Raw genomic sequence first — 13,753 nt, 5'->3', positions numbered from 1 at the left:
GCAGTGACTGTCCGAAATTTTAAAAAAAACTTTAAGGTTGTCTCTGTTTCGAAAGCCGGGAAACTAAACCCGTAAATTTGGTTTGTTTGCCCATTAGGAAACCCCCTACGATTAAATGAACGCCTACGGGAAGGTTGATATCGTAGGTCATGGCATCATGTAGGTGATCCGAGATGGGGTGGGAGGACTTGATATAGGCGGTATGGGTTTGTTTAATCATAATTCGGGCCTGATATTGATACTAGGGGTTTTATATGGAAAGGATGATAATGAGGGTTTATGATATAAGTAAAGGTAGGTAAAGTCTGCTTACGAGCCCAGTGGCCCATTAAGCCGGAGCTTATCCCGGTTTCTGTAGCATGAAGCGACTAGGAGTATTTCTACTCCCCTTTGGTTGGGATGAAGGGCTACCCCCAGCATTAAATTCGCCGGTACCCATTTATAAACCTGGGTGGAGAACACAACACAATGTCCCCGGCCAGGGCCCAAACCCGGACGACTCGCTCCGGAGTCGAGAGCACTAACCATTAGGCCACCATGCCTCCATCTTATGATATAAGTAGTATAGGAAAATGCCGCTCTTTTGCCAGTCCCGTCGTTGTTGTTTAGCGGACCTGCGCAATAGCTTCATATAACTATTGGCTATCCCGAATGTAATCACGTCCTTCTCTCCTGAGTTGCTGAGTTGCTGTTGCTGTTCTGACCTAACGGTTTGTTGTGGTTCTGCTTGCATCGTTTACTGTGTGAGCCTGGGCTAAGTTATATGGTATCATACGACGGAACTGAAACGTGTGAATTGGTAGGATTATACATGCTCTCACTTCCCGCACAAAATTTCAAAAATGGATTGGGACTCTACCGTGACCACGGTGTTGCAATATGCAAGTCCACACCAAGGCAAGTCGAAAAAATAGTACCCTGAGAGGATATGTGCTTACTGGTAATGAAAGTTAAACTGCTTCATTCTTATTTGTAATAGAAATTGACAATGAATACTTTTCGAACCTATGAAAACAAGGTGGCAGGTTTTGTAGTGTGCCAGGACGTAGGCTGTATGGGAAACTATTTTTATGAGATTAGTTGTAGCTGTCGGTAAGTAAAATTAAAGAAGGAAATGAAAAGATGAGCATGAACCACTCTCACTAACCATCAAATGACCGACCTTCGGCACTATATACCGCAATGGAACCACAGAAGCATTTAATTTGCGGATTTTTTTTTTTTTTTGGTTCTAATGTAACTACTAACTCGGCCAAGAATTCTCCTAACTCATGTTTTCCATCCTATCGCCAGAAATTTACTTCCCCACCGGGCGGGAAGCGGGAAGGAGAAAATTTGTGGGGCAGTTGTGAATTTTTGAGAACACTTTTCAAACTTAAATTCTATGAAAGTAAACGTATTAATTTCCATCATTACTCCTTTGAATCAGTTGAAAGCTGTATCACGGTTTACAACCACCGTCACTTGCACGAGCAACATGTGCCTTTTTAACGAATATTTAAAACAATAGAAAAACATCATTTACAAGCAACGCGAAATAGAACGAGTCCGCAGTGAAGAACGTACCAACAACAAGAAAATACCTTATGCACCCCGAATTACAGTTCAAAGACGCATGTTAATAAGATCATATTCGTATTCTCGGTATTGGACTGGAACTAGCTTGCAATGGAGGCTAATGCGGGGGAATCTTTTCAAATGCAAATACTTTTTAATATATTCCCCCGCATTAGCCTCCATTGCAAGCTAGTTCCAGTCCAATACTGAGAATACGAATATGGTCTAATTGAAAACTCATTTTGAGGCATCACGCCGACAAATGGTTTGAATGTGGGCCACCATAAATTCGTCCAAAAATTGCGTTACTTCCGTTTCTCTCCATGGCCAAATTTTGTCAGACCGTATGTTTTTTATAACATTAGTCAGTCACACTGGTCAGTTTTTACAGGGATCGGTTGAAATGATTTCATTCTCTGACATGCCAAAGCGCCCACAAAGGACAAAAAAACCCGCGAGTTCTAGTCCAAATCACGGGGAAAAAATTACAAAGAGCGCTTCTTAACAGCCTAGCAAAGGCATCTGGATGTTTTTTGTAGCAAAATATGGCAATCGTAATATTGGATATTCTTGTCAAATAAAAGTGAGCTTCTTTGTTGCATAAACATCCTTAGTATTTCACGTAGCTAGCCGTTAACTTACTTTCCACTCTTAAAATTACCTCCAACTACGTTTTGCATAGAATAAGCTTTTAGAAAGATGTTCTTGTTTTTTGAGACGACGCTTTTCGATTCGGGGCCATTTTGTGAAAAAAATATTGACCACTTCTGGCGTCGCGCGCATGCCCGGTTTGCCCATGTTATATAACCTTTTATCACTTCGCTACAAAAATACATCTACATCTTCATCTACATTCATAACTTGCAAGATCCTGAACAAGGACATTTTGCAATTGACATATAAAATAAGATAAAATAAACAAATAAATCTAAAGAAATAGTAAATAAACATTATGAGTAAAACTAATCGTGCTGCACGTGCGCACGCATTAGCACAAATTCGTGCGGTACTCTGCACGACAACGACGTAAAATCACCAAATTTGCGGTTTTGACGACAGCGCGAGCGCACAAATGTCAATCTATAATTCTATATTTTTACTCTGAAACCCCTCGTACCAATTTGGTTTTAGGATACTTTGCCCGTATTGTACGACGCGAACGAGATGGCCTAACAGCGAGAAACTTACGATAGTGCAAAATTGTATTTTTAGGTGACGTTTTCGTTGACGAAGCCGTCGTCCCTATTATTGCATATTAAAGGAGGCAGTCAGCAAATAGTTTTAAGTGTGATGAGAATTTGCTACCCATATCATTTACATACAGTAGGAAGCATAGGGTTCCAAGAACCGTCCCTTCGGGGACTCCTGATAGAACTTTACCTTGAGTACTGGAACAGCCCTCAAGGACCACGTTTTGGGTTCTATTTACTAGCCACGCCTGCAGCCAACCCAAAGTTTGACCACGAATACCATAATAGTCGAGCTTGAAAAGCAAGCGCTTGTGCGCAACCACTGTCAAATGCTTTTGAGAAATTTAATATCAACTGGTCTGTCTGTGTCCTGTAGTTAAGTGATCGCGCTAGGTGCTCCAGGGTATATATTAGTTGAGTCTCACATGAACGATGCTGTCTAAAACCATGCTGGTAATGTTGTGCTCTTGCAGGTGAAATATGTGCTCCAGGATTTTGCAATGGATTGATGTTAATGACACTGGGCGATAGTGTGCTGCCTCCGGCTTAGATCCCTTCTTGTATATTGCTGTTATGTTTGCAGTTACCCAGTCCCTAGGGGGAGACGGCGCCAGTATCAATTGATTGTTGGAATATAAAAGTCAAAAACGGAGCTATAGCTGGTGCAGCAAATTTCAGTACGTGCTTGCGCAGGGATGAGATCAGGGCTAGAGTTGCTTTGGATGGGTTGATTTTCTCAAGGAGTTTTATAACACCAATATGGACGATAGCAATGTCTGGCATATCAGGGAATTCACTCTGCCCTACTGTTGGTAATATAGGGTTCTCATTAGTAAAAACTCTGGTGTACTGTGTATTTAGCACCTCTGCCTTCAATTTAGGATCTGCTATGTCTACTCCATTTGATTTCAGGATGGGTATACCAATTGAGTCTTTGCGTTTGGCTTTAACATACTGCCACAAACGCTTGGTGATGGCAGCCTTGACATTGTTTGATGCATTATCAATATTATCCTCAGTTTGAAAATCGAAAAGATTATTTATATATTCCTGCTGAGCCTTCCTCGTCTCCTTGTGTACCAGTTTGCAAAGGTGCCTGAATTTACTAGAGCCCTGCTCACCTTTGCTTCGACGGGTCACGGATGGGTCACGGAGAATGGAGAAAGAATCCTTGATATAAGTAAAAGGTCTTGTGTTTTGCATCAGAATGCGACGAAGAGGTGAATACGACTTGTTTTTGTTTTTTTTTTTTGCTTATGCATTGTTCATCCATACGTATGGGATGTTTATGTTCTTATGCAAATTTTGACAATATTAAATCACAAAAAAATTAAAGTATCTTTATTTTGAGGTTTCAACACAATTTGTCACTTAAAAAAGGCAAATATCTGTTTCGAAAAATAGTGTTTTGACAATAAAAGGCGACACGGGAAAACCTCGATCCGTTTCTGTAAGCCTTCGATATCACGTGACGTGGTCTTTCTTTCTTTCTCTATCAGTCTTAAATCGACCATGATCTAGTGCTCTACTGGCTGTAAGCACAAAAACCAAACACGAAGTGTACAGCTTGTTCAGATCCCGAGGCCTAAAAGTCACGATTGAAGCCAATAAAAAGACAGTACACTTACTTGACGTGACCCTTGACCTCTCCTGCATTACTCAAGAACATCCCACGAAACATCAACAAACGTCTGAGTCTTCGATGAAGCTGCCACCCCTTACCAAAAAGCGCTTAAGGATGGCGGACACGACCACAGGCTAACATTCAACCCAGAAAAGAACCAAACAAGGAGAAAAACCAGAAGAAGAAATATCAAATGGTACATGTACAACCCTCCGTGGGACTTGAATGTTGAAACAAACCTGGGAAAGAACTTTCTTCTCATCGTTGACAAATGCTTCCCCAAGAACCATCCATTGAACCAGATCTTCAATAGGCACACACTGAAATTGAGCTACTCTTGCACGCGAAAATGGACGGCAGTCCTACCCGCTCGAGCACGTCGGTGTTGGGAACCAAGCGGATGCCCAGGATGCGCCGAAGGCAGCGGAGGTGAAAGCTGTTGAGCCTCTTCTCTTGTGTAGCATAGGTTGTCCAGGCCTCACTTGAGTAGAGCAGGGTGCTGAGGACGCAAGCTCTGTACACCTGCATCTTGGTACTGTTGGTCAGGTTGTTGTTGTCCCACACCCTCTTCTGGAGCTTCGACATCATCCCGGCGGCCTTGGCAATCCTGGCGCTGATCTCCGGGTCCAGCGATAGGTTGAAGGAGATAGTCGAGCCAAGATACTGGAACTGGCTGACTGGGTTCAGGTCGTAGTCTCCGATGCGGATGGAGGGAGGAGACTCAGTTCCTTGGGACATCACCTCTGTCTTCTTGAGGCTGATGGTGAGGCCAAATTCTCTGCACGCATGTGCTAGGCGGTCCACCAGTCTTTGCAGAGCTGCTTCGGTGTGGGTTGCCAGTGCCGCATCATCGGCAAAGAGGGCCTCCCTGATGGTGACGCTGCGGACCTTTGTTTTCGCGCGGAGTCTGGCCAGATTGAATAGGCGCCCATCAGACCTTGTGTGAAGGTACACACCGTCGTCGTTGTTCTGGAGGGCATAGGACAGGAGCGTGGAGAAGAAGATCCCGAACAGTGTCGGAGCGAACACACAACCCTGCTTGACACCACTGCTGATTGGGAACGGCTCGGACGTTACTCCGTTGTACCACACTGTGCTCTGCATGTCTGTGTGAAAGGACTCTACGATGGCGAGCAGTCTTGGAGGGCAGCCAACCTTCTTCAGGATGTGAAACAGTCCGCTCCTGCTAACGAGGTCAAAGGCCTTCGTGAGATCAATGAAGGCGAGGTAGAGGGGCTTGTTCTGTTCGCGGCATTTCTCTTGCAGCTGTCGAACAGAGAAAATCATGTCGATGGTGGACCTGCCAGCTCTGAACCCGCACTGTGATTCCGGGTAGACGCGCGCCGCGAGGACCTGTAGACGAGCCAAGGCAACTTTTGCAAACACTTTGCCCACAATGCTGAGGAGGGATATACCCCTGTAGCTGTTGCAGTCACTGCGGTCGCCCTTGTTTTTATACAGTGTGACTATCTTGGCGTCGTGCATGTCCTTCGGCACTGAGCCCTCTCTCCAGCATAGGCGGAGCAGCTCAAGCAGGTCGCCAAGCAGTGCGTCCTTCCCTCTCTTGATGACCTCGGCGGGAATGCCGTCCTCTCCTGGGGCCTTTCCTGTGGACAGACAGTCGATGGCCTTGCTCAGCTCTTCCTCGGTCGGCTCAGCATCTAGCTCATCCAACACTGGCAACTCCTCGATGGCGTTGAGCGCAGCGTCTGTCACAACATTCTGCGTGGCGTAGAGCTCCAGATAATGCTCCACCCAGCGCGCCATCTGTTGCCGTTGGTCAGTAATGGGCTCTCCAGTCTTGGTCTTGAGGGGGACGCTCTTGGTGGCACTAGGACCGGTGGCTTCCTTAATGCCGGCATACATGCTGCCTGTGTTGCCCTTGTCTGCTGCAGACTGAATCCTCCTGCTGAGCTGGAGCCAGTAATCGTGGGCGCATCGCCGGGCAGTCTGCTGGCACTTGCTGCGGGCGGCTCTCAGTGCGTCTCTTGAGGCGGGGCAAGGGTTGTCGGCTTGTGCTAGGCGTGCTTTTCGCTTTGCTTCTACAAGTGGCTCCATCTCTTGCCAGTTGGCCTCAAACCAATCCTCGTTTCTCCGTTCCTTCCTCCCCAGTACCTCAAGCCCTGACTGATAGAGCGCGGAGCGCACCTGGCTCCATCTGGAATTGGCGTCGGTGGCATCTCCACTCGCCTTGTCAAGTGACATTCTTAGGGCGCCAAGCAGCTCCTGAGCTTTGATCGGGTCCGCGGCTCGGCAAGCATTGATGCGTGGACGTCCCTTGGTCTTGGCGTGATGCAGCTTGCGGGGGATGAGGTTGACTTTGGCACGGACGAGGATGTGGTCCGTGTCGCACTATGCGCTGTGGTAGCTCCTGGTGTTGCGGACGCTGTTGAGGTCTTGCCTTCTAGCGAGGATAAGGTCCAGCTGGTGCCAATGCTTAGATCTTGGGCGGCGCCACGAGACCTTGTGCCGAGCCATATTCTCGAAGAAAGTGTTGGTGATGGCCAGCTTGTAGAAAGAGCACAGCTCCAGAAGTCTTTGCCCGTTCTCGTTCATCTTGCCGACTCTAAGGCGCCCTAGTGAGGTTGGCCAGGCTTTGTGGTGGGCCCCAACCCGTGCATTGAAGTCCCCCAGTATGTAGAGTCCTTTCTTGTTGGGCACACTTTTGATGGTTGCATCCAGCGCCTCGTAGAGACGATCCTTTTCGTCGGCTGTGGAGGTCAACGTTGGGGCATAGGCGCAAATAAAGGTGACTGGGCCTGTACTTGCTGTCATCCGCATGGTCAGGAGCCGTTTGGACCCTCCTGTTGGTGGCGTGATGGTCGACAAAAGGGAGTTCCTTACTGCAAAGCCCAAAGCATGACACATGTAACTGTAGAAGAAAACCAGAACGTCCGCTTGATGGTAAATGCCTCCAAACTAATGTTATCTACCAAGCCATTGTCACATCCACTGATACAACGACTGACTCATACGTTGGTCCAGGAGCTAATTTTAAAGAACGTGTCAGAAACTACCAGTCATCTTTTTGGCATGCCAGCAAGCGAAACGAAACGGAACTCTCCAAGTACGTATGGACCCTTAAAGATCGCAAAATGCCCTACAAGATCAAGTGGACAGTGTTGAAAATAATGTCTACCTTACAACAGTGTTTCTTAGAAATGTGGTCTGATTTTTAAATGCTCTGATCCACCATGGTTAAAAACACAAGCACAAAACCGCTAGGTTTATGCAGTTGTTACCTTCTTGTAACGCTTTGATCTGGATTGCCTTCGTAATTACTGGGTTGCCAAACCCAGTCAAAATCTGCGTTTCATTTCTCTGTATTTTTTCCGTGTCATGAAAAGTCTCTCCTGTCCCTCCCCTGCTAAGTAGTGTCTTTGTGTGTAGATTCTTCTGCACGTGTGTTTGGTAAGTTTGAGGGGGTACTAGAAATGCATAGATTTCATCCGGTGGACACAGTAGAATATTTAACTTAACCCGCAATGGCGTCGAAAGTCATGGTAACGCGAATGGCGTTTTAGTGGATCTTGAAAAAAAAAATTCCCTTATGGAGCTCAATAATGGAAAGTGATTAGGATAAACAAGAAAGACGGTGAAAAATACCATCTGGAATCTTCAAAGCAACGAGTAATAGTCTTCCCCAACAATTTCCCCATTTGCCGTCGGATATCATCAAGTGAGCTTTGTTTCTACTGTTATTTGGCTAGCTGTGGTGTTATATAAAAGACTGAAACCAAATGGCAAATTCTGTATGAGTTTAAAAGGAATCGAACGCCTTGAATGCATCACATTGTTTACTCAAGTCGCATTTCAGTTGTCTGGCAATTTACATTTATTTTGGACTCAACTCTGCATAGTCTTCAGGTACAAAAAAAGTTGGAAATGTCACGGTCAAGGTTCTTCCGAAAAGGGTTTTAAGATCCTGAACTGTGAGACTGAAATTTATTTCATTGCTGTTGTTTCTTGTTGCACGCACGTATTTAAAATAGGAAGGGTTTTTTGCCGCTAATGGCAAATATTTTGTTTGTTTCAATAAATTTTACGCTGGAAAAGGCTTTTGTGACATTTTTCGTCCAAATTAACGCCAAAAAATAAAGCTTTTTAACGACCTTAAAGGGGTACTCTGACGAAAATCGCATCTTTCTTATCTAAGCCATTTTGAAACATAAACAAGTAGTCTGCATGAGAAGAAAAATGCTGTTTACTTTTTTCAAATATCTCTTTTCGTTCCAGAGACATTCTAGTTTTTAAATTATGCAAATTAGCCAAGTGATGACGTCATATACTCAACACAAGTTTGTTCAAATATGATGAAAAGAGATATCTCAGCCAATTTGTATCAGAAATTTTTGATTTTTTGCAGTAAGATTCTACTAAATGTTCTCCACAATATGAGCTTAACAGTTCCGTTACCATGGCATCATACTGGGTTCCAGACCTCCCCCATAGTAAAAGCTTTCCTGGCCACCTTTGGCATTCCATTGTGATAATTGCTAACAGCTCTTCATGTCCATGATCCAGAAGCATGTAAATATGTTAGCTCCAGTTTGTGGCCTTGTTTAACATTTTTCAAACTGAAAATCACTAACATATTGAAATCAAGTGGGTGGGGACTGGAAAAGAGTGAGTAGCCATGGGAACAAAATTTTTTATAGCCATAGGTGTGTTTCCTGTAGAACTACTAGACTACCAAGTTTCAATGGTCTGCGCTGCAAATTGGCCAAGTTAGCTCTATTTATATACTCAATATAATATTGGGTTGAGTATATGACATCATCAGTCATCTCATTTGTATATTTTACCCATTTTTCAAACTTAAATATCTCCGGAACCAATGCAGATATTTGCAAACGGTAAATGGCGTTTTTGTTCTTTTATGGAATTCTATGTGATACACTCAAAAAATCAAGGGGTAAAAATTTGATCAGAGTACCACTTTAAAGTGGAATATTTTTTGTTGCGTTCGACGACAAGGAGAACGCAAGCCTAATTTCGTTTTTGCGTCCTGTGTCTTTCGAGTTGGTGTGCCTGTGTACGGCTATGCAGAATTTTTCGAGATTGCTGTAAGGACACCAAAATGCCCCCTCCCCCCCCGCTTGATTTTTGCAGGGGCATGTGTCGGCCGGGAAACTGGTGCGAACCTATGACGACATCTGACCTCGTTTTCGCTCTCGTTTTAGGATATTTTTATATTCATTGTAATGCGCATTTGATCATTTCTGTATGGGTTTATGCGCAATAGAAGTATTAAATTAAATTAAATTAAATTAAACTACGTCACATTTTCGTTACATGTGATAAGATATGTGGCGAACACGTGGGCAGGCCATGTGAGCTCGTCTTCACGATACAGTCGCAGTAGGCCTCGCCATTTTGTGCTCTCAGTGTTGGATTTTGGTGAGGTTAAACGCTTCGACGGTAGCATTTATCGAAATCTGAGGGAACTGTCTTTGTTTATTTTATATGCTAACGAACACGACTTTGGCTTTCCATGGCTTTCAGGATGTTAACCGTGGGAACAGCTATATTTTGATTGCATTTGTTGACTAGTTATAGTCGCGACAGATACATGCATTGTACATGTAGCTCTTTATCCGGCGAAAACTGTTTGAAATCGGTGGAAAAGCACTCTGAAGGCAAGATCCATAAGGGTGAGGTTGAACCAAGGAACGGCAAATTATGTAAATATTGTCTACTTCATTCATCAGGGATAATACTTGAATCAGTTGCAAGGAGTTTGTTTACGCTGACGATAAACGAGCAGACGATTGCAAATGTTTGCTTATGTTTGTGCCCCTTCCAGCCGAGAATAATGTATGTTAAATATACTTTTACAAACTGGCTTTTACGCTTAAACATTTGCAGTTAATGTGAGAACATTTAGCACGAAATTTGAAGGGTAAAAATTGTGAGCCTACGGGAACTGGCGCTGTCACGCAACGTATCAACAAATCGCAGTTTGTACAGGGGACCACTTAGCTGGAATTGGACTTTGACATTATGATATATCTGTCTGTAAAACCTTCGTTGCCGATCAGTTTAGCAATAGACCGGGGTTGAAAGTCAGTTAGTGAATCATTTGTTTTAGGTATATATATTTACGTGACGGCGTCGAACGCACTCTCATAATCTTTGATTACTACTAGTAATTTAATTGCTGGCGAACCCCAACGAGGCAGCAGCCTATTCTTGATATTAGCGAAAAAAATCAAAATTTGTGGAATGTAAGATCGGAAGCATGCGCAGTCGATTGTGGTGTTATCATGTCTATAGATCGTTTTCACGCGACGTCATCATTTTCTAAAATCCAAAACTAAAGAGCCACGAAAGTTTTTATCCTCATCAGGCATAAGAGGCGGTAAATTTGTATCCATTTGCAATTTTAAAGCACAATAGCGTGCTTCGTTTGGAAACCAGAGCATTTTGAATTTCTGAGTTATAGAGGTGCGTGACACGAGGCGACGATCGAGTTTATTGAGAAATATATATTTATCTCATGGTTTTGAGCCTTTTAGAATTTAAAGCATTAGGAAAAGTGCTTAGGTAAATAGCTGTCTGTTCAGTACAGATGATCACTCGCCTAGATAGTCAAAGTAAGTAACAGATGTTGACACTATTTTCCGGCCGCCATATTGGTGCACCACAGATGTGCACCAACATGGCGTTTTCATACTGGGCTCTGTAAATTTCTGCGAAACATTTCGACGAATATCTGAAGTTTGGGGAAACGCACAGGCCTAAAAATTGTGTCTTCTTCATTTATCTTGTTCAGTCTTTGAACCTCTTACATTTGACCACCGAGTCAAATTGTTCTTCAACGTCTTCAACCGTTGAGCGAAGAGAAAATCAGTTCTCGAGCTAGACCACGAGCAGTTGTCCTTCTTACCTTAGAGTCACGCACGACGGGTTAAATTATTATTTTATGCAAATTATTGGTAAAAAACGAGGCGTGTCACGCAATCGCGTGCTCCACTATGTCAAAGAAAAATAAGAGACTGCTCGCAGTCTATTCTCAAGCACGACAATAAACTTAAATTGTCATTTGATCAACTACGCGCAGCATTTCTCAAAAGGTAACTCTTTTCCTGAAAAGGAGCCAGAAATTTCAGAAGAACAGAAGTTTAAATTCAAAAAATGAACTGACAGGCCATTGTTTTGAAATTATCCCTTTGCTTATTTAAATAGTTACGCCTGCCACACAGGCTAAAGATATGCACACCTTTCTTCGCTCTTTTAATACTTTCACGCACATTTCCGGTACGCTCTTGCTTCAAAAATTTGCAGCTGTTAAAAAAATACCAGTTTCCACGCCAGCACTCACTTTCACACTGAAACTCCTAGTATTCTCTGTCTAAAATTTGCATAAAAGCTTGAAATGAACATTGCAACTCGCCACAGAAAATTTAGTCGCTGATTTACCGGGAAGAGGAAAGTAGACTCTGCTCGCTGCCTCCCTGACATTGTTTGATTTGCCGCTCATCCAAAGAATTGGATGAGTCAGTCCAGTTTCATCAATATTTTGAAATTTACAACAGCGTGGCAATTTTAACTGTTAGAATTCCCATGAGTTTTAACTATGTATCGGTTACGGAAACTAGGCTGACAGAAACCTATAATTTTTTTATAGTCAAGAAATATTTGAAAGAAAGCTTGCTGTCCATTTTTGATTTATTATTGAAAGAAATGGTTCTTCAGAGAAGGGATTGATCAACATTGTTCCAGAGAAGAGTCCGGTCGTGGGTCAATAATCCGACAAAGAAGGCTTCCCGACCCGACAGATAAAATATAAATATTCAGTTAAATATAACAACAAAATTAAAAAACGAAAGACGTAAGGTTATTACTCGGGCCCCGTAGGGGCTCGAGTTATAAAAGACGTTAGATTTCAGTTTTTTTTTTCCTGTGCAGCAAAATGCACAATAGAAAAACGTGGCCGTGTTTGATTGGGCAATGCATAATAGAAAGCACGTGGCGGTGTTTTGATTGGGTAATGCACAATAGAAGCCACGTGGCGCTGTTTACTTTGGTTATTTAAAGCAAACCACGTAATCCAAGATCATGAAGAGCGCTGTGATGCGTTGTTTGGATTACTGAAGATCGGCATTGCGTTGGCTTAATCGATTTCTTCTTGGGGCGCTCAAAGCACATACAAAGAATGGCATACGCTTTTCGCGGTATACACACACTAAAAGATGTTAAGCGTCAGCTTCGAAACGGGTCGTTCCGCGAACTGAATGAAACAAGAATATACTCGAATGTAACTGAAATGGACGCAACTATTGAAAGTGATACAAGTCAAAACACTAATACTTTAATAAGCAGCGGGTACCTCATTGAGAACTACTCTAAAGATGACAGCGACAAAGAAAATAACTCCACAAACAAATGGACGCTGTATTGGAATCTTCTGAAGACAAAGTAAAAACATTTGCACAGCGAACAAATGGCCTCACGCTGGTACCATTTTCACCGCAAACAAATAGCCTCCCGCTCAGTGTACCATTGACTACGGAGATAAGTTTTTTGTCTATTACGTTTTTTTTCTTTTTCATTGTTAAACAGTTTGTTTCATGTAATGGTCTGGCTTATATCCTTTGTTCAAATAGCCATATAAGCGACCGTGTTCACTGCCATCTTGTGTGTATAGTTCTGTTCTAGTTTCACAAGATTTGATGTCATCAGTGGAAAATGTGATCAGCTCTTTAGAAAATAACTTTGATGTAGTTTGAAAGGCTGTACAGTTATTTGATTCTTAATGATAATAAAGACTTCATTCCGAAGGAGAAATACAGGTCTCGATAAGCAAAAGTTGTTTCCTTTTGTTTTGATTTGCCTGAGCATCGACATAGACGTGCCCGAGAACCAAGCAGAATTACAGAGAAAAGGCTGAGACGTCTATTTTATAACAGCAGAAAAAGGAGGAAACTTGCAGGAACGTATTTGGGTAACAACGTACCGAGGTCATCCACATTTCATCGTATTACTAGCAAGGGAGATCACTTCCCCGTAAACACAACAAAAATATCTACCTCAGGTATGCGTTTAAATGTAAGCACGTAGTACAGTGTATGTACCACTTTTCCAAAAAGCGTGGATAAACAGGTAAATGCAAAATGAAACTTAAATTTATGCAGTAATCAGGAATACCCGGATGTTACTAATACCGAGAACGGGGAACAGGGAACGGGGAACGGGGAACGGGGAACGGGGAACGAGGAACCGGGAACGGGAGTCTGGGAACGAGTGTACAGCGGTAACCCGCCTGAGAATTCAAAATGGCGGACGAAACGACGTTTTCAAACACTGATTTTATCGCCAGGTCGCGTAGACGACTAGCTTTTATTTAAATGCAAGCCCAGTATTGCATGGTGAGTATTTC

The 13,753-nt window shown here is 43.2% G+C and overlaps 1 protein-coding gene across 1 annotated transcript; it reads right to left on the bottom strand.

Annotated features, from left to right (window-relative positions):
- Positions 1–6,723: 6,723 nt before the first annotated feature.
- LOC138017453 (craniofacial development protein 2-like) lies at positions 6,724–7,239 on the bottom strand. The gene has a single exon (XM_068864536.1). It carries the CDS (start codon positions 7,237–7,239, stop codon positions 6,724–6,726), a length of 516 nt encoding a protein of 171 aa, XP_068720637.1.
- Positions 7,240–13,753: the final 6,514 nt, after the last annotated feature.

This window comes from Montipora capricornis, chromosome 9 (assembly GCF_036669925.1).
Source record: "Montipora capricornis isolate CH-2021 chromosome 9, ASM3666992v2, whole genome shotgun sequence".
Lineage (NCBI taxonomy): Eukaryota > Metazoa > Cnidaria > Anthozoa > Scleractinia > Acroporidae > Montipora > Montipora capricornis.
The sequence above is the reverse complement of the archived record's forward strand: the minus strand, read 5'-3'. Positions and strand labels throughout refer to the sequence as shown.

Coding starts and splice junctions, on each gene's coding strand:
- LOC138017453 (XM_068864536.1), bottom strand. CDS start 7,239: ATGTGTCATGCTTTGGGCTTTGCAGTAAGGAACTCCCTTTTGTCGACC.